Source organism: Antedon bifida, chromosome 11, assembly GCF_963402885.1.
Source record: "Antedon bifida chromosome 11, ecAntBifi1.1, whole genome shotgun sequence".
Lineage (NCBI taxonomy): Eukaryota > Metazoa > Echinodermata > Crinoidea > Comatulida > Antedonidae > Antedon > Antedon bifida.
In genome coordinates this window covers 10,120,893-10,148,375 of record NC_136236.1, presented here as the reverse complement: position 1 = coordinate 10,148,375, position 27,483 = coordinate 10,120,893, and the positions used below count along the sequence as shown (strand labels likewise).

Sequence of the window (27,483 nt, the reverse complement as noted above, 5' to 3'; positions counted from 1 at the left end):
CCTACATCTTGATTATTTGTATTGTCTTTTCTAATAATTTCTTTCCACTCATTTGGTATGGCATTCATAAGCTGTAAATATTCAATTAAACCATTATGTTTTTTATACAAATTTGAAATTATTTCACCTGCAGTACATACTGTATCATTTATAAATATATCACCAATTGTTTTATAATCAGAATAGCCATGATTTGAAGTACAATGATTTATTGTTAGATAATATAAACTTATTTTCCCATAATTGCTGATTTTTTATTTCTATTAAAGTTGTTGGTTTTGGATACACAATATTATTAAATTTTACATCAGCATTAATCATGTTCTTGTAGAATGTAGTCATATCTCTCAAGTTAGCATGATCATGTACATTAAGTTTAGTACTTTTTATTGTATACGGTATTCAATTGGGTGAAGGAAATATTTTGGTATGCATTTCCATTTACCTGGATCTGGACTTAACAGTCGCTTGACCCAATTTAGTTTAAGTGATTCAACCACAGAGCTAATATCTGGCATGTTTAAACCACCTTCTTTAGTATTTTTAATTAAGGTTGTTCTCTTTATCTTTTCCCTTCTATTTCCCCATAGGAACGTATATAGTAGTTTTTCTATTTGTTTAACTATATCTTTTGGAACATCAATTATACTTGCGTTATATATAAACTTAGACAAAGCAAGTGTTTTAATAATAGTGATTTTACCAGACGGTAAAACGGTTTGTGCGGCATTACGAAGGCCAAATGACATCCTAATATAACAAATTCAAAAAGTCCAAACGGTGTGGTAATAGCAGTTTATGAACATCAGCAGGTTCAACTGGTATCTGATGGTAAGCTCGGACGAGATCAATCTTTGAAAATATAGTGGATCCGTGCAGAGATGCTGTGAAATCGTGTATGTACAAAATAAAACGTAAACGTATAAGTAAGATATGTCATTTATTCCAAGCGAATCAAGTGAGGATTCTCAATAAATAGATGATATATACAATATACAATATTTGATATGTTTGTAAAGTTATAGGCCTATATAATGTTTTCTTTAAATTGATATTCTATTAATATAATGATTTATTATCAATTTTATTTGTTTAACAATCAGTAGGCCTAGTACACATTTAGTGTAACGTAAGATATAGTATGAAATATGCTTTATTTAATTACAAAGCATGGCCTATCATCGGGTATCCAATACATAATTGTTTTGAGGATGGGGATTATGATTGGATTCAGTTTTCCTTCTGTAGTTGATTTAGCTTATTAATACATTAATTTAATCAAACAATCAACTTGTATGACCTCTACTGATGTATAGAACCAAACTATATTCCTAAACTAAACTATAGTAGGCCTACTGTGCATAATCCGGGTAGGTGCGTTACTCTCTAAGGTCGTAGTGACCCATATACCCCAACATCATGTAAACCAAATTTCTAATTTCCCAGAACCTTCGTCGTACGCAGTCGTGTTACAACCGCTAATGTCGAAAACGCCCGTTATTATGTAGAACAATCCATCGTTAATGTAGTAAAACCTCCAGCTAATGCAGAAACACCAAAAGCTTATGTAGGAAATACAAAATCAACACCAGCTAATGTAGAACGGTCAACAGCTAATGTAGTAACGAAAATTGCCTCCCAGCTATTGTAGTTACTATCAACAGCTAATGTAGAAAATATTATGTATTTTACAAACCTATGTCTAAATTATGTGCAAATGCATCTCTTTACAATGTTAGGCCTATCAGTCTATCTCTTCTCTCGCGTAAGCGACCAACTTTAAAAAAGGGGACATATCTCGTAAGTGACTACCTCCCTAAAAACAGGCCGTAGGCCTACATCGTAAGCAACCACCCTCGTTAGCGACCACTTCTATTGAGCGACCACCATCTCTGTTAAAGATGTATTGTCCCTTTGACTAATTCTAAAAAAATAAAGATTTCGACAAAAAGTGGGTCATTTTGAAGTATCATAATAGTTATTAACTTTCACCAAAAATTAGTCGAAAAAAAAATCATTTAACTGAAATACAGACGTTTTCTTGTTCAAAAAATAACTTTGACTTCCAGTAACATTTTTCGATCAAAACATATCTCAATGCAACGCGCTTGTTTGGCTATTCTGTATGCATAATCATAAAACTTCCTCGCGATCTGTGTGAAAACACATTCTCAACCGTGACGAGTTGTAAACAATCCTAATTAGCATCATGCAGCATAATGTGGTGGTTTGAAATCTTTGTTTACTTTCGCTAGCGATGATTTTCCAGACGAAATGTAATCAAATTAATTTACCTGTTAATTACGTAAACTTGTTGTTTTTGGCTTAAATTTTCGACTTAAAGTGAATAACTTTATTATTACTTTGATATATCCAATTTAAATTTAGAATATTTTGACCTTCATTGTTTGTGTTTCAAAGGATACATCTTTAAGGGAACCCTTCTCATAATCAACCACCTCTCGTAAGCGACCACCTCTCTTCGAACTTGTTACTTTTTTCAATATTATCTTAAGCCAATACAAGGTGAGACTAATTAATTTATATCTAGAATTATTTCATCAACTAGTAAAAAATATCGTTTATTTAAGACATAAAATGTAAAGGAATTACGTAAATCCTATATAATATTTTTCAATATTTTTTACGTTCTGTATAATACACAGAAACAAGAACGTTAGTTTTACATTTATTCTCCATCGTCTAGAAATTATAATACTCTTTGAACAAGGTGAGACAGTTTTAAATATAGGCCTAGACCTATTTTTTTTTAAAGCAATGTATATTAATAACTTTTTAACAATAACCAATTTTTAAATTATTTTCTATCGCCTAAAATTTATAATTTCAAATTACGATAATTAGTATTGTATATTCAGGAATTATAACAACTCGACGACGACACAAAACTTCGGCGATTTACAGGAAAATGTGTAAAAATTGACGTTAATCGACGCTACACGTCCAAGAGTTGAATCCAGTTCAACTCTAGCGATATCGCAACGTTTAAGGAGGGCGCGAAAAAATGGAATTTTTGCTTTTAATAAAATTGATTGGAAAGTCATAGAATATTCGCTGCATCGTTTGCTGATTTTCATTCAATAAATCCGATTCTAAAACTTTTCTCATTTTAAGGCTAAAAATTAACTATAATAAAAGCAAAATTTTGTAAGAAAATCTGTATTCAAATCTGAACCGTTCTTTGTATCTATCAGATTTTGCACAATCGGTTGCAAATGTTAGGAACACATTGCAACATGCACACATTTACTATAAAGGATCATCGGACACAGAATTTTTCTTCCTGCAAATATCAGATTCGCAAGGTGGACGAGAACAACATACATGGCCGGATACGGTAGGCCTACTCAGTGTTAAAACAAGATAAAAAGCAAGAGAAAAGTGACCGTGTTTTCCAGTTCTTCTGAGATCAAAGTGTTACATGAACTTGAGAATGACTTATAACTGAAGCGAAACGTCGTTAATTATTAATTTTTATTTTAACCAAACTGATTTTTTTATTATGAAGGAAATATTTAGCACATTAAGGTAAAAATTACAATTTTAAGGGCATGGTACCATGTTTGCACTCTGGTGGTTTTCTTCACATTTTGAAGGCGGAATGTGCACAATGTGGTTGTTTGCACAAAATGTGACTTTTTGCGGCTTCAGATAACATGGTTTACATGAAGTAATATGGAGGTTTCGCAACCTTACGAATACGATAACGATTTTATTTCATTCGGGAAACCACCTCACGACGTTTTGATTTTACGATCATTCGGGAAACCACCTCACGACGTAATACTTTACTGAGACTTTTAGAAACACGACGGTCAGGGGATCCCGGGAGGACGACGAATATCCTGTGTTCGCTAGAGCGTAAAATCATATACAGTCAACATAGCCGTTTTGTTAGTTACACACCCTTGTGCAAAGACGACGACCGGCAGTATATCTATCCGACCCCCCTCCCCCCCCCCCCCCCCTTTCTCAGTATCTAACAATTAAAATAGAAGTTCAAATATTATTTAGAGTTTTGAAAATTCCACGTTTAGGCCTAAGTGTAATTTGTTTGTAATAGGCCTAAGTGTATATTTAAGGTTATATATACATTATTTCTAGTCGTTTTCCGTAAACGAGAAAATGGCAACTTTATCATTCTCAAAAAGTTAAGACGACGGGATTTCACGCTAAGCTCTGCCCACTTTGTTAAAGCTCATGATTAAATTGTTCATTAGCACCGTCCTATGGCTTCTCTTCCCGTCGTGTTCGTAAAGTCCCAATTTATAAGAAAGAAGACGGCGGATATCAGTAGGCCTACGGATGTACCCTTAAAAGCATTTGTACTATCCGCCGTCTTCTGTTTTCATACCCGGTCTGTGATAATCAGATGCTTTATAATAATTATGCTGGTACCGGTGCGTGGGATGATCGTGTGGGAATGAAAAGATAGATAGGTTACATCGCAAAGGCCTTTTGGGATATAGGCCTAGAGTGGTAGGCCTAGTAGAAGTACTGTTTGTTGACGAAATAACATCAATACAACTACATGGAAGAAAATGGTAGGCTATCAATATTCTTTTTATTAGGGCCTATGTGATGTGTAGCCAGGGGATAAAGCAGGGAGATGTAACATAATCTCCATGGATAAAGCTAAGCACAGTTTAGTTTGGCGGCCTGGAACCAATATTCTATTTTCCCCTCCAGGAAAACAAAGCAATAGTTCGATTTGAGGCAACGAAATTACGAAGAAGCTCCACGGTCACGTACGTTTACTACATGATACGTACGTACTTTGAATATTAGAGAGTTTGGTATTAATTTGTAGGCCTAACATATATATAATTCTTATAATAACAAAAAATAAATGCAGGGTCTACATGCAAGTTAGGATAGGCTACATCAAAGCATGAACCAACACAAAAAACACACAAATTCACCCCTCTTTTTATACAGTATATGGCTCTCTGTGTGTTTTTGACACAAACTGCTTGCTTACAGAGATTGGTAATGTATTTAATGGAAAAGGGCTTAATATTTTAGGTTTAAACATCGTTACCCACGCTGGAAAATTTGATGAAATCAAATACTAGGCCTAATGGAAAACAACAATGTTGACATTGTAGCTTTAAATGAAACACGTCTTGATAATACTATAAGCGACATTGGAATTGAGATTAATGGTTTTAATTTTGTTAGAAAGGATAGAAACCAAGGAGGGGGTGTAGCAGTATATATAAGTCAAAACTGTTCTTTCAATTATGACATTTTAGAAAATTTAATGAGTCCAAATCTTGAAGTAATTGTTATCAACTTAACTAAACCGAAGAGAAAACCTATTTTAATTATTGATGATATCGCCCATCTAATTCCTGTACTGATACATTTTGATGAATTTGAAAACAATTCTTAAACAAATTGAACATATATGAAATATATAAGTCTCCATGTACCAGCCCTAATATGGTTGGGGATGAGCTAAATAAAAATTGGTAAAAAAATGGAGCTGCTAGGTCCCCGGAAATTGCACTTTTATTTTGAAATATATACTTCCAGGACCAGCCCTTATAGTTTGGGCTGAGCTAAGAACATTTTGAAAAATAGAGCTTCTAGGTCATCTCATAAATTCTAGAAATTGCTCAAGAAATTTATCCACTGGGTTTTTGAAGTTACATTTTGATCATGGACTAATTGTATTCATTATCTATATATAAATGTACGTAAGGGCAAAATTCGGTAAATCGCGCGTTACCGTACTTATAGCATTTTTATAAGTTGGTTCGTACGTTCGGAAAATTCGATAGAAATTCGATCCATTTTTTCAATCTGTGCTGCAGAGGTTGGATATAGGTATTTTATTTATTTTATGTATTTATTTTTTTTAACAGATAATGAGCTAGCTAGCGTTTTCAGTGTACAATCAACTTTATTAAGTTAAACCACCACCCACACCACCCTCAATGGCATGAGTAGCGTATAGGATAGGCCTCAGTACGAAGGATCACATGCCCTAAACGCAGAATATCTTGGTGGGTAGGAACCAACTTAAGTATAAATTGCTCTAAGAAACAATTTAAAACCATTAGGCCTACTAATTCAGTTGAGTTAGTTAATTATTTATTGACGATTAAAGAGAATTTACGATTTGCTCCGAATATAGGTGTTTTCCACAAACTGTTTTACATTATATAAACACATATACAAATAAACTTTATTACTGACAGTTGCTTCTCAACGTTTGTATTAATTATTACGGTACTGTAATTACAAAAAAATATAAATGTCGTAGTGATGTATCGTTTACATGTACTTTTCTATTTCAATCGACTATGACGGTGATAGTTTCAACAAAGTATTAAATCGCAATGTTTTACTGTGTTTAGTGGTACATGTATATTATTTTTTTTTAATTAATTAATATTTCGTGACTGAATGGATAAAGAATATAATATTTAAAAAGTGTTCCTCTTTGCACCCCTCCTCTTCCCCATCTACAAAACACAAGTTTGTTTAAATTTGACTCAAACAATCTCATTTTGTGACCAGTTTCGGAAGTAATTCCCAGGGTGCTAATTTTAGTTGAGTACATAACTCACCGTGTCTATTATTCGTTCTTGTAAACGACATTATTATTGTCCTGCGGTGGTACGTACGTTTGAAATCGCCAGTTTGTTTACGCTGAAATTACTATGTATTCGAGAACCATCTGTGAACGACCATAGTTTTGGAAATTTACAGCAAGACTTAGGCCTACTTCAGCAGAACGTGGTCTAAAACGCCGGAGCTTTCGGGCCCCAGCCGCCCGCAAAGTACTCAATATTTCAATTTTGAGCCCCCACTAAAAATAGATCCTATACACACGCGGGACACGACGCCCCTCCTGTTAACCCTCTATAAAACATTTTTTTAAAAAAGCAACAACAGAGAGATTCGAACCCCCAGCTGATGCTATATAGCATACATTAAGTGTCTCATGTTGTGGATGCATCTTTGTCAATGTCTGATCGTAGGACTATTTGAATTTGCCCAGGAATACAGGGTCGTATATACACGGAGTATACGAATTTTGCTGAATGACATCCCTAGATGGCGTGAATGGTACTCTCGCACGTAAAATTCATGATAAATGGCACCTCTAGTTCTTCGACGAATATGACACTTTTTAGCGCGCTAGCAAACAGTAATACGATCGTAGCCTATTTGTTTGCGCCGACAAAAACACGCGACCGTAAATATATAGGATATGGACATTTTTTTGCGTTCAAAGCGAACGTCAAGGGAAGTCTCCGATAAAGATAATCAATTATTGCAAATTAAGTAGGCCTATATCAATTAATAATAAAAGTTAGACATAAAATGAATCTGCTTCTATAAATATTGAGCAAAACGTTTTTGAAGAAAGAAGCAAAGGCACTGTTAGTGTTATTTCAGTTTGGAACGTCCGTATCACTACGGAAATTCGACCCAATAAGATAGGGATAGGGTAGGCCTACTACGCGGAAATACAAAACTACGCAAAATTAGGATTGGCCTTAAATTATGAAAACCTCCCGGCAAAACGCAATAAAGTTAATATGGACGGGTTTTTCCCTGAACACAGTGTGTGGTGGTGGCCCCACAATTCAAGTACGTAAACTTTAGTCCCATTTATTCTGCGCATGCTCAGAAACATAAAAAAATCACTAGTATCTAAGTTCTTTGCTAGTATAACTATATAGGCCTAGTCTAGATCGAATATCTATATCTACGTACGCCGCCACCACCACCACCACATTGAAATCCAAATCAAAAGGTAATTGGAATAGGCCTAGGCCTAAGGCCAGGACAGGTTCCATTATTGGTAAACAAAATAGGCCTATTTATTGAAATCGTATTTTTCCCTTAATTAGTCCTAGGCCTAGCTAGGTAAATTAATATGATGGCCTCACTAGGCTTGGCCGGGTGGTGTCGGGCCTGAGACGATTCGGCACACTTAAATTTATCGGCCTTGATATGCATTTTATAAGCATAAAATAAGCTTTTTTCCCCAAACTTTATTTTCAGAGAGACTATGGGGTAGTACTACTAGGGATAAAGATGTAATAAAGCAAACATTTTGAAAACATTGTCGAAAATGATCATTTTTTAGTCACGCGAACGATGTAAACAAGTTACGCCCTCTGTTGGCCGCTGGCGAATGCACGAAATAAACAAGGTTTTCGAAGTAATAAATTGGTTCCAGGACGATTCGGCCCTGAGACGATTCGGCCCGGGAATATTCGGCCACTTTTGGTGGGACGATTCGGCCCACTTTTGGGCCGAAACATCCCACCAAAAGTGGCCGAAAACGTCTCACTTTAGACCAAATTCATATTTATTTTTTTTGGTATTTATCAACTTTTTAAAGGTGTTTAACAATCCGTATTTTATTGATATTGACAATATTGATATAATATAAATAATAAATTACTAAAACAACGTAATTTTATATTCAATTTATTACCTTGTTTATTTCGTGCATTCCTGGCGGTCTTTTCAGTTTCCTTCATTGTTTGTTTAATTGATGTAACATCCGGTAGTCTAATTATGTGTCCATACCTTTTTAATACAATGAAACAACAGCGCCTAATTGACATCATAAATTCCTACTGTTCTTACTTTCGACAGGATTGTCCTGCATTTTTATGTTTTGTTCCACTGCCCACCTAAGCCCTGAAGTATCCTGCTAGACCGTGCGCCCAGAAAGTTTATTCATATATATACATACTGTAGATATATGGCGAAGATGCAATAATAAATATGCTGCGGTTCATGTCCTGTAAATTTACCCTGGAGACACTGAAATATCATTGACAGCAACTTTATCCTGTAAGTTGCCCCACTAGGAGTAGCCCAAAAATGCCTGTTGGGCCATACAAGATTTAATAATGCGAAGAGCCACATGGCTAATTAGTCTTTTGCATTGTAACTGTTACACATTGGGATGCACAAAATACCATTGACGACAGTTTCCCAAGACAGTAGCCCGAAAAAGCCTGTTGGGCCACACGGCAAATTCCTTTTACATTGTAACTATTATCTATTGGGATATACGAAAATACCATTGACAGTAATCCTGTAAGTTGCCCCAGATAGTAGGCCAACAATTTCCGATTCCGACCACTACAAGATTGAATAACTCGAAGAGCCACATGGCATATTGTTATAACTTTCCATTGCAGGGGGATATACGAAAATATCATTGACAGCAACTTTATTCTGTACGTTACCCAAGACAGTGGCTTACAAAATCCCCAGAAACTACAAACCACAATTTTTTTTTGCATTGTAATTATTACCCTTGAGATATAAAAAATACATGTGAACCAGCAGCAATTTTTCCCCCAGAGAGTAACCCAAACCTTTACCATAACTTTAAGATTTAAGCGTGTGAAGAGATGACTAATTCCACTTTATACAACATGAAAATACTCATGACAGCAACTTTAATCTCTAAGTTTCCGAATTTTCTTGATTACAAAAGCACATTCATTTGAGTGGACAATATCAATATTTGCTGTATAGTATGTCAAATTTGCAAGCTCAGAGACCGCATTTAAAAAACAAAATCTGTTAGCACAAAGATCACTTATACTTCGTAAAATTAAATTCTAGTTTGTTTTTGTTTTTAAAAGGTATTCTGTATTTTGAAACCTTGAAAAGAAGCACATTGGGCTTATTTTCAAGATAGTATGGACTTCTTTTCAAGATAGACTATTTGAATATCAAAGAACAAAAGTTATTTATGATTGAGTTATATCATACATTTATTTTACTGTTTAAAATGGTATTTTGATCACGATAAAAAAAAAAAAACCATTTCATTTTATACCATTTTCTTACACTCTCGAAACTTCTAGCGAAGGTAGCATTCTCTTAAAAAAAAAAAACCCATATACCAGCGCATATAAACGATTGTGGTTGTATTTATTTATTTTTAGTCACGTGCAAACGCGATTCTACAGCTCACTGTGTCCATGGAGCTATAAAATTAGAGGTCCATGCTGTGTCTGTTGGTCGGTAAACACTAACTCAAATTTGCGCACGCAACTGCAGCCATGTATGGTCTTGTTTCTCCAAAACCTTGTGTTTATGGTGGTATCAATGCTACTTTGATAATCTAATAGCACTTTATATTAACCTTTATTCATGATTCTAACAATACAGATTCTCTTTCTAATTACAGTATTATTACAGCTGTAAACTGGTTTATTTTAAAAACCTATCTTAAAATATCATTGTTTCTCGATAGCGATTAGTCTAACTAGGATTGCTAATTTCTGTATAGTATTTCCAAACAGGGTATTAGAATTCATAAAAGTTGACATTTATTGTCCCACCAACAACTCAGTTACATAGGTACGACATACGTTCTGGTGATTTCAACTTTACCTATACAGCATACAAGAAGCCAATTAAAAGGATATTTTAAAATAATTGCATGCAACTTACCAGATTTAAGGATTTGGAGCATTACATTATATGAGGCACGTTAAACATCTTTCTTGGCAAAATATATCGATATGTCAGCCATGTCTGACGGCTCCTCGAAAATTTTTTACCATGGAAAAATGTCTTTTCTATAACCAACGTAGTGTGTTTCTTTAAACCTATTATTCTAATACTGTAGAATACTGGAATGTATTTTCATCGACGTAGCATACAGCAATTATGATATCATAACTTAAAAGCACTGATCTTTTTGAAACTTGAGTTTAGTCAGTGTCCAGGTTTAACATGCATATTGTAATTCGAAAAAAAAAATAGTGGCTTTTCACATGATTAAATCCATTTTTTACCTCTCCTATTTGGTGTCCCCAGGGTAAATTTATAGGATATGACCCGGCAGCAATATTGATTATTGCACCTTAGCCATATATCTACATAATCAGCCCATAAAACCTTTTGTGGCTTTTCACATGAATAAATTCTCTGGGCGCCTGGTCTATGCTTTTGCAAATGTAGTATATAAAAGATGTCACCATTTGACACCCTATGCATGTTATTTTCGACCTACTTGCCTCCTACAACAAATGAAATTATCGGCCAAGGTACAGTACACTCAATATTATTTTCAAAATGACATAAAGCGAGTGATTCGACCATAAAATAAACGAGTATAAAAATGGATACTTTGGCTTAATAATAATTAATTATTTCTTTATTGCTTATTCAAATTTAATTATAAAATATATTTTTTCAATATCATATTAAAACAACAATAAATATATTTACAATTAATTAATTTACAGTAAAATTTCAAAAAAACAACAATTTTTTTTAAAATTTTAGATAGCAGTATTCATTGACTAAAAATATCCAGACAGTGAAATAAATAATCGTACTGTGTTACTGTAGATTGAATGCCATGTCATAACCAGAGCCAAAGATCAACAAGTGTAAACAATGACGGGCACATTTATATATCAAAAGCAGGATCAATCTCATTCATACTATACCTACTCTAATTTGTTTCATTATTGTCTTTGAAGAAAAGGAAGGTTTTAGATTAGCACACTAAAGTATAAATCTAGGAAAAAGTGTCAAACTGAAAAGTACTGTGGAGCCTACAGTATCTTTTATAGGAACCATGGGTAAATATATTAATAGTACTTTAAAAAATCGATAGTAGGTTATTTTAAATTTTTAGATACTATTTAATAATATTGATGTGTTATTCTTCATTGTAATACCTGGGTAAATAATTTCCATTTGATTGGTTAATGTTGATGTGTCATGATGTTGTCAAACCCCTTCTTGAAGCTGGGCTCACACCAACCACCGGTCACCATGGGTGAAAACTTTTTATCCAACATTTTGCCGAATGCATAAAATCATTTTTAAAAAGGTCTGCTTGCTGATGGTGAAATGCATTTATTTTGTTTGTTTATCGCGTGGAAATTGTTTAATTCATGTCTTTTACCATTTTTTGGTTTAAAATAATTGCTAAACCCAGCGAACGTCTAATAATACATAGCAAAACATACCAAATAAAAGTGATTGATTTAACTTAGCATTTCGCCACTGATGCACAATGTCATTTTTTTCAGTTATTTGGCTTTGAATTTATATTTGAATGTATAGAAAAACCCTAAAGCTCTTAATAAACTGAAAATGAATACATTTATAAATGATTAACACAAAATCTGTGACAATTAGAGAAAGTATTCATGAATGTACCAAATTTGCTTTTATTTTAAAGAAATACCCAATGGTCACCAAAAGATGGCAGCATTTGAAGAGTTGGACATAGGAATACTACACAGTCAACGAAATGAAATCCATATAGAACGGCCATACTACACGGAAGAGCAATTTCAGCTCAACTATGAAGAGACAAAGTTACAGCAGCAAGCTCTAAAGGAAGTATTGAAACGCAAGTTTACCAAGTGCACTTGTACAAAAGAATCCATTAAGAATAATATCATTTCTTTCTTTCCAATTATTACTTGGCTTTGGAATTATGACTTAAGAAATAACTTACTTGGTGATGTTATTTCAGGATGTACAGTTGGAGTCTTGCGAATACCACAAGGTAACAGTTTTGTTTCTTTTATTAAGAACATTGTTTCCGATCCTTAATATGTTAAAATTTGTTTTTCTATGAACTTGGGTAAATGAATGAGAAGGATTGTGTTGACAATAACAAAAATTAAAGAACAATGTTAATTTTAATGTTGTGGAATTTATATAGCGCAAATCAACAGATTGTCCCAAAGCTCTTAAAAATAAAAATTGAGATGAGAGAGAAAACAGATTAAATTAGGAACTACAGTATTTAAAGATGGGTTTTGAAAAGAAGATTGTTCCACAGTTTAAGAACTGCAATTACAAAGGTGACTAGGTGGAACAAAAATACTAATTGACCTGAGACACAGACTAAAGATCTTTGTTTAATTGGGTTAGAAATATGATAAGTAATTAACATTAGCATTTAATATAATTCGTTGTTTAATTGAAAGCCATTGGAGTTTATGTAATATTAGTGTAATGTGAAGTGATGGATACAAGTGGAGCTGCAGTATATAAAAGAAGTTGTAATTTATTAAGATCTTTGTTTGGTAGACCATACAAAATGGCATTACAGTAATCTAACCGTGATGTTATGAGTGAGTTTAATTAGCAAGAATTGGGTTAAGGATTTGCGAAGAGGTGTATGTTACACAGGTGGTACTGACAGATTTGATGTTGTTAATAATAATAGTTCATTCTTATTTATAGCGTATATAAGCAAGCTCTCAATGCACTGAACATTATTACCCCAGTCATTTTTTTTTTTGATCAAACACGTATGGAAACATACTCCCATAAGGCAGCTAGTAATCAGAGCAAAGTTGTGTCTTGATCAATATGTCTAGACATTGTCATTGGTGAGTCAACAACACATACTCGATAACTTAGCCTCATGGCAATTGGTGCTCTCTAATTGAGCACTTGGACCTAGTGCTTCTGAACCATATTTACCTTAACTAAAAAAGTTTGTTCATAATATAATCTGTATATAAATTTACGTACTGTAAGGGAAAAATTTGTTAATAAAATACATAGTATTGTATGTAGATCATCAGTCTTATCAATGTGGATGTTGGAAGTCACCAGTGATAATAAAATGAGATCAGCATAATCTAATCTGCTAATCTGCAATAAAACACACTCTGAACACTATTCTTCTTTCATTACAGGTTTGGCTTATGCATTCCTTGCTTCTCTTAAACCAGTTTATGGATTGTACATAAATTTCTTTCCTGTTATTCTGTATGCGTTGATGGGAACTTCAAAACATATATCAGTTGGTAAGTATTGCAGTTTTGTCAAACATAAGTATTAAAAGTACAGTACAGTAAGTGTGTTATCTGGTATTGAAAATTTGAAGAAAATAATTTGGCCATATAATATTTTAATATTTTATCTGTAATTTTGATTTTAATGTTAGCAAATGTATTACAGTATTATTCAAATTGAATTCAACATTGAAAGCAAGATTGTTTAATTGACTTTATTCAGAACTCATACATCAAATTACTCTGCAAAATACAATGAAAAATTCTGAAGATTGCATAAAAATGCATCTGTTGAATTTGTAAGTCAAATCTTCTTTCGACATCATTTTTGGGTCCAAATACACACATTTTACTGATTTTCTACTTAGGTGTGTTATAATATGTGAAGTAGTTTTCTTGATTGAACTGATCTTTACATATTGTTTTGTTAGGCGTGTTTGCTGTTGTCAGCATCATGACCGGAATAACAGTGGATGCGGCTGTTGAGGGCAAACGCTTAGAAAACAGTACCATCAATGAAGAAATTGAAAAGGTGAAAGCAGCAACAACTCTCTGCTTTATGGTTGGTTTCATTCAGGTAAATTTGTTTTTTTTATTATACAATAGGGTGTCCTAAACCTACCAGTCGGAAAACTTAATTTCATGCTAAACCAAATTCTTTCTTTAGTCAAAAAATCCCAAAACTGAATTTCTCCATTTCAAATGTTGTATTCGGTTCCAACCAAAATATTAAGTATTATATATTAGATGTCATATCCAAAGTTTTCCACATGCACAAACCAGGATAGCTTTAATTGTTTGCTATGTTTAACGTTCATAGCTCATTAAGTGAATGCAAATGAAGATTATGACTATTGTACCTCCCATCGCCACCTTATAATTTTCAGCTTGTAGTCCTGACCACCACACACCACATGCTTGAGTGTTGTGTATTGAAATAATACAATCTTTTGTCAGCATCCATTTGTGCAATCTACTGAATGTTTGCTATTTACAAGTTCACCACTTATTCACAAAATATATTAAATTTACGTGCATGCCCCCACGAATCAACTCTTCAAATCAGGTGCCAAAATGTGTTTGTAAACAATTTGTGATGATCATTCAAGCATAGTTTTCAATTCTTCAATTTTAGTTTTCGCATCAATTCTACAACTCAACTGACAAGTAATATGTTGGACAAACTTTCGACATGGTGCCTAAACCAAATGTTTATTAGAAGATTGATAAAATAATCATCAAACAACAAATTATAGTAATTAATATACTACCAGCACACATTGTATAATATAAACGTCAATCGAAGGAGAAATGAGAAAATTTGATTGATACAGTTATATACATGTAAAGTAACAAAATTAAAATAAGTATAATATGTTATATATTGTTTGAAGGTTTGCATGGCGAAATCAAATGTTGAGGATAAAATTTGCGGTACACTGTTGAGTTTCTTGACGTTTTGATCAATATGCTTTGATCGTCCTCAGTAGTGAGAATTAACTCCTGAGGACGATCAAAGCATTTTGATCTAAAACGTTGAGAAACTCAACAGTTCTTTTCAGAACTAATATACGTGGTGTACCGCAAACTTTATATCAACATATAATATGTTATTAATTTTATTTTTCAGTTTTTACTAGGTTTATTTCAGCTAGGGTTTATCAGTGTTTACTTGTCTGATCCAGTGGTGCGAGGATTCACAACAGGAGCTGCGATGCATGTGTTTACTTCACAGTTCAAGCACCTCTTTGGAATAGAACTGGAGTCTTACTTTGGCCCCTTTGCCTTAATTAAGGTTTGCCTTTTTGTTTTTATTACTGTATTTCAATTTTTAGGTTTTTATTTTTAGTTTAAAAATAAAAACCTTTATCAGTTATGGTTTTTTTGATAATTAGTCACATATTCTAAATCAAATGATTTGCAGAAGTATGACTTGCATCAATAATCAAAGAGAAAAAAAACCCAAAAAACTGTTGGCGCTGTATACAACATACAATACCAACTTTTCAGTATGGGACATTTATTTATTGGGTTTGGCTCTGGTTGTGGTAGATTTTTATATAGTTTTTTATATACACAAGAGGAATATTTTAAAATATTTATTGCTAAATGCATCCAATTTGCATTGCTAAATGCATCCCTAAAATGCTGTAGTAGTATTGCCCAACCTAAACTTTCCATACTGAAGATTTGTAATAGCAATACTACCAAAGAATCTATCCGACAAGAATCTCCCGTCTGTCAATTTTGCATTGTAAATACTGTATCAGAAGTACAAGGTCATAGGTCACACTGGGCACCACCATTCCATTATCATTAAAAAAAAAGAGAGAGAAAAAGACGAGAGTTAAAATTGATTATTATAATATTGCAATATAATTGTGAATTTTTTTACATTTTTTTCAGAGTTATGAGGAACTATTTTCTGAATTAAACACAACTAATATAGCAACATTGATCATGGGTCTTTGTTCTATCATTGCACTTGTTTTAGTCAAAGAAATACAAGACAAATATAAAGATAAAATCAAGTTTCCAATACCTATGGAGTTGGCTGTTGTATGTATAATATGTTTTATTATCAATCAAGCAATTTCAAATAGATTCAAATTTTGTTGATTATGATTTTTTTCATATATTAGGCCATTGTGTCAGTTTGAAAAGTTTACTGTTCTGTTGTTCCTTCTAAACATAATACAGTAGTACTATTCATTTATTGTATTCAGTTAATACAAAGATTTTTACATACAGCACTTATAGTAATGTTTGATGGATAAACAACCTTCATCATCAACTGGCTTAGTAAAAAAGGAAAATTGTACAATTTAAATTAAAGTATTAAATAATTTAAAGAAAACAAATTATTTTTAGTTTAATTATTATACAATACAGATACAGGTAGGTAACAGATACAGATAAACTTTCATTTTTCACAAGAAATGTATATGGTCGCAGTTCAAGAATACAATAATGACGATATTGAAAACAAATTAAGTAAATACTCAAACAGATTATCTCTGAAAATACAATTTAGATAAACAGTGAATGATGCTTTGCATACTTTCTTTTAGATTATTTTTGGGACAGTTGTATCAAGTAAAATAAACTTAGAGAAGAAGTATGATGTAATCATTGTTGGAACAATACCAACTGGGTAAATCTGTTTTTTTACATTGTGTATTAAACTATTACTATAATAATGAAGTTATTTCTCAAAAGAAATATAATATACAGTATTATATAACACCTAAATAGGCCTACTACACCCCTAGGTCCCTGGAGGGTGAACAGACGATCAGGGCCAAAGACGATCAGGGCCATCATAGAGATGATTGGGTCCATTTTTTTATGTGCCCGATCGTCTTATACGTGATCCGTCTTAGACGATGGGCCCGATAGTCTTAACATACTATATTTAGAATGATTTTTTATAATCTTTTTTGTCGGCATCGTTTCTGGATCAACTAGACTAGTTGATTGAAGTTCACCGGTGTTGCATCGTGTCTCTATGTTTTCATCGTGGGAAATTTATATTTATATTCACCGTCGAGTAGATAGTAAAAAATGTTATATATTTTTGAGTAATTTACAACATGGTTCTCCGCCAGTCAAAATTAACACATTCATTTTCACACCTTGTTACTTCACTAAGAACATCGTAGGGTTGTTTATTGAGGTTACGAACTCCCTACAAACTTCGGAACGTAGCTCATTGAAAGTTGTTTATTGAGGTTACGAAGCCAAACAATGTAACCTACGAAGCCAACAACATAGCCTACGTTGTATCTACGAAGCCAGCTCGTAGGAAAAGTTGCAGTATTTTCTTTCAGTACTGTACATATTGTAACTAAATCTCTTTTATTAGGTTGCCAGCCCCCACGATGCTGGACTTTTCATACGTACCATCATTAATGGGAAGTTCTTTTGCTATTTCCATGGTAGCTTTTTGTGGTACACTTTCAATGGCTAAAATATTTGCAAAGAAGAACAATTATGAAATTGATGCTAATCAGGTTAGATATAATCACATTTATTATGACATGAGCTAGTTTTTAGGAGGTTTTTTTCAATTCTTACACATATGTTTTTTTGCATTGCATCCAAGTCCATCAATAGCTAGACCAAAGTCTAATAAGCTACAGTGGGTCTAAGTCTACTTTACTGACTGAACTGACAGTCATGGGTGAACAGAAAGACAGTTGCCATAGGCATTTATTAAAGTTGTATTGTTCCCCCTGAAAAAATAATTTGTTTACATTTTTTTGTTGAATGTGCCATTTTATTGTCACATAATAGTTATCCACTTTGGAAAAAAATTGAATCGAAAAAAAATGTATTTACCTGAAAAAAACTGTAATTTAAAACAAAATATAGTCAAATTGGCTGCCAGCCAATGGGTTTTTGGTTGAATTTGACCATTTTTTGGTCATTTTCACGGAAGGGATTAACTTTATTAAAACTACAAAATAACCTATTCAAAGTCTGACTTTATAGTTAATCTTCATTTTTCATGTTTTTGGGGGACAATACATCTTTAATGCATTTAGTTGATGAAACTATCCTGTATGTAATTTGCTTCACATCATCATAGTAAAAATTGTTCATGGCCATTCCTGCCCTCGCATAACATTGTGAAAACTGGTTTATGTTGATTTGAAATTAAATGTTTGTAATTGTTTCTGTAGGAATTATTGGCTGGTGGTGTTACTGCTATTGTCTCTTCTTTTTTCTCCTGTTATCCACCTGGTACATCATTGTCACGAAGTCTAATCCAGGAATCATCAGGTGGAAAAACACAGGTGCGATAAGTTGATTAATTTTTTAAATATTTTTTCAAAAACATCCTGTGATTCATATTGTATACTACTAAAATAGGGCCATGTATTGTAAGGCCTATATAACAGCACCATGTTTAGAGCCATGTGAGGCCTGTATAACTGCACCATGTTTAGGGCCATGTATTGTAAGGCCTATATAACAGCACCATGTTTAGGGCCATGTGAGGCCTGTATAACTGCACCATGTTTAGGGCCATGTATTGTGAGGCCTGTATAACTGCACCATGTTTAGGGCCATGTAAGGACTGTATAACTGCACCATGTTTAGAGCCATGTGAGGCTTGTATAACTGCACCATGTTTAAGGCCATGTAAGGACTGTATAACTGCACCATATTTGGGGCCATGTAAGGCCTGTATAACAGCACCATGTTTATTTGACTACTTTTTTACTATACTATTTCCTGAATGAGGGCTAACCCTAGTATTTTGTTTATTATATTGAGGTACATTGTAGTAGAAATCCATCATATATGTGCTTCACAACAATTTTACAATCAATGAACAACAGCAATTAAATCTGCATAGTGGAATATGCGCCACTCCATGGTTCTAAACCGTAGGCCAATTGTATACAAAACATTTGTGTGCACTTTAAAGAAACCAATACATCTTTTGAGACAACTCTTCATGGAGAATCATGGTAGTTAAAAAGTGTCCAACCATTTATTTGAATTGCACTATTTAAGAATCCAAAATTACAATGTTGTTTTTTTTTAGCTTGCAGGGATCATCTCGGCCATCCTTATTCTAATTGTTCTAGTGGCAATAGGACCCTTCTTTGAAAGTTTACCAAATGTACGTATTGTATTGTTCATCTATTTATATCACAACCATTCCATAAAATAAACTTATAATTATAAGAAATTAATTTTTTTTAAATGAATTTTGGAATATTCATCTCTATGCATCATGATAATAATTCATATGAACAAAATATCTTAGTATAGTGTGTAAAGGATGATTGGTTTAGGCATCCCCAATACAGTATATGGTCATGGGACTCGGGAAATGGCAATTCTTCAGTTATGGGTCCTGTTCAATTTTTATTTGATTAGCATGTTTAGCTAACCAGTTTTAAAATGTAGTGTTTCCTATATTTTTTAGGAATAAAAATCTATAATTCTTAAAATAGAGTACTAAATTAACTTTAACAAACTTAATTAATGCTATAGTAATTCAACATTTAATTAACATGTTGAATCAAAGAAATTTAGATGAATGTTCTGTATATTATTATCAAGGTTATTACACACATGACATAAAGTGTCATACCTCAAGATTTTAATAACCTTTTGCGACAGACCAATATACATTTTCTGAAAACCAATCATGGTCTGTTTGGTATAGCTATTTCAAAAAAATAACTTTAAAATTGTAGACAGTATGATGCCAACAAACAACTTACAAAGAAACATAGAGTGAATCGAATCACTATAAAATAAGTCTGTAACCCACATAATCTCAGGTTATAAATAATCAAAAATCAAATATATAATAATATGTTAAACTGTATGATGTCAAAAAAATATAGAATTGGCAGCACACGCTATACATCAGACACTGCAGAGTAGTTAATTTCATATTATTTAAAATGTGTATTTCTTAAATGATATCTTTTTTTGCAGTGTTGCCTAGCAGCTATTGTTGTTGTAGCACTTAGAGGAATGTTTCGTCAATTTCTTGATCTTAGAACTTTATGGCAAGTTTCAACAATTGACTTTGTAAGTTCTGAACATTTCATTTTTAACATGTTTCAGTGAAAATTGTTTTTCACCATACATATGATTCATATTCAGAATTTCTACCTTATGGAAACACATTTGTAACAAATACATCAGTGTGAAACAATCTAAATGTTAAGGTTTGGAAAGGTTCTTTAACTCAGTTTTTGGCTTCACTTTATTTGTCCATAAAGTTTTCCTTCTTTCCAACATTTTTTGAACAGTCTCTTTTTATAATTATGTCTGTTTCTGTCATTCATGAAATACAATGTTAAATAGGAGCAAATAAAAGCTACCATTAGTTTATTGTTGAACTTGCTCTTATAAATACAGGGGATTTGGACTGTGACATTCCTTGCAGTAGTACTTCTTGGTGTTGATTTAGGTCTTGGTGCTGGAGTGGCCTTTGCACTCATTACAGTAGTATTCAGAACACAACGTCCATACTGTACAAAACTTGGTCGCATTCCTCACACAGATATTTATAGAGACGTTTACAATTATAAAGATGTAAGTATTAAATAGTTTTGTAGAAGATCCAGGTATTTTAGGGTACATTAACACGTAAAGTGCAAGACTGGTGTGGCTAAGCAAGTCTTAAAATTAAAATGCCAAGGTGTTCACGTGTATGAAATTTGTTAATATATTAATGAATTTCAGAAGTCTAAGTTATTCATTGTATTGTTATTTGATTTATGTATGATTTTAAAAGCAGTAATGTGTTTTGACATGTTGCCATTTCCTGAAATCAATCATTTATTCAAGGAGTGTTTATTTGAATAAATAAAATAATAATAATAAATACGTTATAAGTGTGTACTGCCCTGAATTGAAAGAACGCATTACAGTATAAGCCAAAACCATAGTTTTGACATACTGAGCAAAATGCGTTTTGCGCTAGTCTTTCTTTATAAAAAGATATTTTACTTTTTTTTTTAATATATACTTATTATATAATAGAAAAATATATTAAATAAAGTTTATTATGATTTTGTATCTACAACCTTATTAAAGTGGACATAATGTGCTATTCCAATTTTTAATAGGATACAATATGGTATAAATAAATAAATTAAAGTTACGCATTACATCCACTTCCACCAGTAAAACGCATCCTATCATTAGTAGTGATTTTAAAAACTGGTACTGTACTACTAGTTTTAAATCAATTTAAATGTTTTGTTTAAATTTTCAACTAAATTAATTACACAATAAAAAAAACACCCATAACAATGTTGTTTATTAAACCCTTATTGACAAATGCCAGGTATGCAACCCTTTGTCACCTTAATAAACAAATTAGAACATTGTCCCAAAGATGTATATAATGCACTTTTCCGATTCAGGGTAGCTTCACCAATCATAAAAAAACTAAACAATGTTTTAATACAGCACATGCCTAATAATAAATGAAATACTATAATTGGTATAATTTTTATTTATTCAACTTTTATTGCCACAAAAAATTAATACATATATATATATATTTTAGATTTATATATATTGGATTTTTGGATTTATATATATATATTTTGGATTTATATATAAATCCAAAGGCAAATTACTGAAAAAATGACAATGCTGTGGGTATCAGTGGCTGGATCTCAATGGAGATACAAAAAAAAAAAAGCGAAAAGCTAAATCAAAACGATTAAGTAAACAGCCAGAAAAGTTAGCAGAGCTTTCGGGCAACACTAGCCCTTTATCAGTGCAAGTGAAGGAATTTGGATAACGTCATAGAATAAGAACTGGATTTGGATTTATATATATATATTTTAAAAACAATTACAGCATTGCAATAGGAGGTTTAAAAAAAATAGATTTCTCTAATCAAGTTTAACCTCCTTTACAAATATAAATTATATCTATTTAATCATGAAAAATAATGTTTTTATTATTTTTAGGGTTAATAATGTATTAAGCATATTTCTATAAAACGCATTTCCAATTATTGCTAATTTTTCATTCTTTTTCAATAGGCTAAAGAAATTCCAGGAGTTGTAATCTTCCGTTGTTCATCTTCACTTTACTATGCAAATACAGAATACTTCAGAGACTCGGTGTATGCCATATCTGGTATTAAACCACGTAATGTTCTCTCCTCAAGGGCAAAAGCAATAAGAAAAGAAGAGAAAGCTATTCAAAAGAACACAAAATTAAGAAAACGAAAAACAAAGTATTCCACTGTAAGTAATATACTAAGGAATAAAAGTTGTTTTGTACAGCGACAAAGGGCATTTAATTGTAAATTGTTTCTTTAATTTTACTTAAGTCTGTTTCTTTAGATACTTTTTTGGGGGTCAAGCTTGTTTTATGACTAATAACTTACTAAATTTCAAGTTTAAACCACTGAAAAACTGAAAAGAAACAAAATAATTTTTTTAAGATACAACTTTATTGTTTGCTGTAGGTTACAAATGAAGAAGTTAGAGAAGATATTCTGACAGAGGAAACTGCAACAAATGAAGATAACAGCTTGGCAACTTCAAGTTTATCAAGTGAAGAAAGTTTGAAATATCATACAATTATAATACATTGCGGTACTTTCAACTTCATTGACCTTATGGGTGTCAACACACTTCGGGATATTATAGCAGATTATGAAAAGATTAATATAAAAGTTGTCTTAGCCAATTGTAAAGGTAAAAACTGACTGTTTATATAATATACTTACGGTTTCTATATTCATGCTAGTTTTGTATCAATCCAAGCCCAAACTTTCCTATTGCTCGACTCTGATCAAATTTCTGGTCACCTTATAGAATTTGTAAAGGCATTTCATAAATTGTTTCTTTATACACAATTGTGTGATGAATCCTTTGTACATTAATTCATTTATTAAGTTTTAGTGGTCTTTTTCATATAATTAGTACACAAACCACCATACCATTGTGTGTATGAAGACATTATTTGCATGGTGTTCACTTTTTAATTTCCTGTTTTTCAAATTTGTTTAGCTTCATTTCTACATAGGCAATCAGATACAGTACTCTGTAATAATTTTTTAAAACGCTACGCTGCTGTTTGGTGATGATTTAATAGCTTTGTTATCATTTTATACAGCTGCAATTAGGATGATGTTGCAACGGTGTGGTTTCTTTGATACTGTTGGTCATGATCATCTTTATGTCACTATTCATGATGCACTTATACACTCAATCTCGGGTGATCTACTTGATGTGGTAAGTCAATTCATCTCAAATAGTATGTACTTTCGACCATTGGTCTTTACTACTACTTCACTGGTAGTAGATGATTAGGCTTGAGGGAAAGGCGAGGATATTGCTTATAAACCTCTCTCAGTTACCATGTCATATTTTTCAAACGGTGTGAATTTCAATGGGTGGTCAAACCAAGCCTCCTCGTGATTTTGAGAACTAGCATAATCCAAAAGACCATTTCATAAAAAGTACAACGCAAAACGAAAAAAAGAATTTCTTCTTAAATTTATCCTTGCACGATGACATTTTCCAAAAAGAATTGCATCAAAATTAGGCTCTTCTGCAGATCTAACCCTTCTCAGACATAAACTGAAACTCCTCTACTAAAACTTAGTTAACTTAACTGACAACCGGGTAAAAAGAATTCCTGAATAAACAACTCAAATAGATAATTTTTCAGAAATATTTCAGTCAGGGCCAATACGTCAATCTGCTCATCAGCTAATTCACTCCTTTTATTTAAAAGTGTATACCAAACATTAATAGAACTTAAATTATTATTTTCTTGTCTATTTTTAATTAGGTTATTTCTTTTGGCACGGAAATTATGCACAATCAATAAATTTGTAATCCCTTCTCTCCTTTCAAAGTTCTTTCGGTAAAGCGCATCTTTCAATTTACTATAGGCCTCCCTTTCCTTAATGGTCCTGTCATTGCTTATCTGAACAATATCAAATGTCTTTAACATAGTTTTTCTCTCGTGGGTGGGGGGAGGGGGAATTTATCGGCCTACAGGTAAGAATTGTAACCATCCCCTCAATCTTGTTATTGATAGCAAAGGAACCACTACCAGCAAATTCTGAACAAAAAACTTATGAGAAATCTGAATTAATCTAATATTCGACAGTGTTTCTATTTTAGACAGCTGATTAAAAGATTTTGTAGAAAATTTCACCAGCAAAGTTCAGTACCTTCACACATGCATATCTGTCTTGTAGCGGGGTTGCTTTATGTATCATTCAGCCCAGTTATGATAGTGATAATGATGGTGATGATGTTGATAATGATGGTGATAATTATGATAATATTTTTTAATTCAATTCATTCCGGATTTTACAATACGAATAATAACACATACATCACACATGCTAGACCCAATATTCGACAATATAAAAATATATAATGATGTTGATAATGCATGGTGATAATTATGATATTAATGATGTTGATAATGATGATGATATTGATAATGATGGTGATATTGATCATTATGGTGATAATTATGATGTTGTTGATAATGATGGTATTGAGGATGTTGGTGATGATAATGTTAATGATGGTGATGATGATGTTGATAATGACATGATGATGATAATAATGATGGTGGTGACGTTGATAATGACATGATGATGTTGATAATGATTGTGATGATAATGTTGATGATTAGAATGATGATGTTGATAATGATGGTGGTGATATAGATAATGATGGTGATGATGTTGACGGTGTTGATAATGATGATGTTGATAATGACTTGATGATGTTGATAATGACTTGATGATGTTGATAATGACTTGATGATGTTGATAATGACATGATGATGTTGATTATGACATGATGATGTTGATTATGACATGATGATGTTGATTATGACTTGATGTTGTTGATTACAATGGTGATAATCATGATGATAATAATTATAGTGGTGATAATGACATGTTGATTATGATGGTGATGGAATTGATAATGATGGTGTTAATTATGATGATAATAATTTATGATGATGATGGAGATACAACAATTTATGGATGTTAATTTTTATTGAATGTTTTTTACTATGTTTTGTGTATGTGCATACAGGTTTTTCTTTATTATTTTATATGGCAATGACGAGTAATACACATTTTATTTATAATAGCTTAATCTTTAATTTTTGTTTGGGTATTTTATAATTACTATTTCTTGCCAATTTTGTTTTCAATAGATCAGTCAAGATATGAACAAAACTGTTGAAACAGAACTGGTAAACATTTCTCAAATATCAAAGTCAACATCAGAACCAACAGCAAATGCAAGAGTAATTGATGAAACTGATGTTTGATTATCTGATTTCAATCATCTCTAAAATGTTTGATTTCACTTCAAGAATACCAATAAAAAAAGATTTCATCAGAAATGAATTAATAGGAGTGCATACGTTTTAAAATGTCAATTATAAAATGATAGTCATTGTTTTTATGCAAATAATTTTAATTACATAGTTTTATTATTTATATATGACTTTTCCACAAAATGCATATTATAAAAATTAAAATATGTTGATAGTTTTAGAATATATATTTTTATGTTGTATTGTGTAATTTTATTATAGGTATTTATGTGTAGACCTAAATTAGAATAGAATTAATAGCTTATAAAACAGTAAATCAATTTTAGTATATATTGTAATTAAAATATAATCATTGGAAAATAAACTCCTAATAAACCCCTATTTACAACTCAGCTCTATTTTCAGAGCAGTCAATTTTTCAACTCATGAAATATTCTCACCATCCAACTTATAAACATTCATTATTTGACATGATTTGTAAAACCTCCCGATATTTCATTATTCCAAGTTGGGAGGTCTGCAACATAAAGTTATGCAGTTTCTTTGCATCAAATGTAGCCAATTTATCAATTACGTAATAATAGATCTCAAACATTCATTCTATCTTATATAGGCCTAATGACCTTCTTTACCCTGTCTTCCATTCTGTTTCATCAGTGGTGCCATTTAAAACGACAAATAAAAACTATATTGGCAAGGAGATTTATTTAAAAGAAATATGTTTGAATTTTAAAAAGTAAATTGTAAATACTTATGCGTTTCTTTTAAATATAGTTTGAATATAGAATTAAATGTGATCTGTACATAGAAAAAGGATATGTCAAAAGTTATTTTATATTACGATACAAATATATTAAAAGTGTATTTTAAGAAAATATATAATTAGATAAATAAATGATTCAGTAGTTAAAATGTTATTTGCACACTACAGACTGTTTCATGAAGTTGATAGAAATCGCTCTTCAATAATCGGCAGCCTAAAAACCCTAAGAAATCAAATGTTGCTTGTTTTAACACTATACATATATTATATATATATACTATACTATATATTATAATTAAAATATAATCATTGGAAAATAAACTCCTAATAAACCCTATTTACAACTCAGTTCTGCCTCGTTCAAAATAGAGCAGTCAATTTTTCAACTCATGAAATATTCTCATCATCCAACTCGTAAACATTCATTATTTGATTATTGTTATATACTATAACACTGCCAAATTAAAATTTGGCAGTGTCTGACAAGGTTGTCTTGTTAAATTATACTCATCATCTTATGAATATGTTCATTATTATTACTATTATTATTATTATGTTCTGCCGGGATAATTATGAGGAATTGTTTGTTAATATTTGTTCTTTATGCGAGTATGGATGTTTTTAGCCGCTATTGCTACTTCAAAAAAATACAAATACAGTACTCTATAGAGTATTACAAAAGTGTATGTATTTTTGGAGGTAAATGCCACCATCTATATTCTGTACAATGTTGTGTTGTGTTTTCGCAAGGACTTCTTTACTACACTTAGTACTGTTCAAAATGCCGTTAGACGGGACAAACACTGACCAAAATACACCAGTAGCAGTTCGAATTGATAAATTGATTGAAATAAATCGAAAAGTCGGTTTATTAATTTGAAATAACGAATTAATAATTCGAAATAACGAATCAAAAATTCGAAATAACGAATTAATAATTTCGACTTTTTAATTTGTTATTTCGAATTCGTACGAACGCCCATTAGGGCCAAACAAAATATATATTACTTTCAGAATTAATTCGAAATAACGAATCAATAATTCGAAATTTTATGTTAATTAACTAATTCGAAATAACGAATTAAT

General features: G+C 32.0%; 2 protein-coding genes across 4 annotated transcripts in view; both read left to right on the top strand.

The window, feature by feature from the left end:
* Window positions 1–27,483, top strand: part of LOC144855627 (mitochondrial substrate carrier family protein ucpB-like) — a 52,261-nt gene that overhangs the window by 7,936 nt on the left and 16,842 nt on the right. The window lies entirely within an intron of this gene.
* Window positions 4,445–26,447, top strand: LOC144855619 (prestin-like). Of its 3 annotated transcripts, none has more exons than XM_078713521.1 (16): window positions 4,445–4,565; window positions 12,224–12,556; window positions 13,704–13,814; window positions 14,234–14,379; window positions 15,433–15,597; window positions 16,209–16,361; window positions 16,874–16,956; window positions 17,668–17,815; window positions 18,488–18,601; window positions 19,360–19,437; window positions 20,268–20,363; window positions 20,697–20,873; window positions 22,343–22,549; window positions 22,774–23,005; window positions 23,427–23,545; window positions 25,509–26,447. In XM_078713521.1, the coding sequence occupies exons 1-16, from the start codon at window positions 4,553–4,555 to the stop codon at window positions 25,623–25,625; spliced, it is 2,292 nt and encodes a 763-aa protein (XP_078569647.1). In that variant the 5' UTR covers window positions 4,445–4,552; the 3' UTR covers window positions 25,626–26,447. The 3 variants fall into 3 exon arrangements, with proteins under 3 accessions (XP_078569647.1, XP_078569648.1, XP_078569649.1); XM_078713522.1 differs by lacking the exon at window positions 4,445–4,565 and adding an exon at window positions 7,722–7,795; XM_078713523.1 differs by lacking the exons at window positions 4,445–4,565; window positions 12,224–12,556 and adding an exon at window positions 13,451–13,498.

Excerpts from the sequence above, each read along its gene's own strand:
- LOC144855619 (XM_078713521.1), top strand. Across the intron at positions 19,438-20,267 it reads TCTTTGAAAGTTTACCAAAT|TGTTGCCTAGCAGCTATTGT; the intron begins GTACGTATTGTA and ends CTTTTTTTGCAG. Across the intron at positions 23,546-25,508 it reads CGGGTGATCTACTTGATGTG|ATCAGTCAAGATATGAACAA; the intron begins GTAAGTCAATTC and ends TGTTTTCAATAG.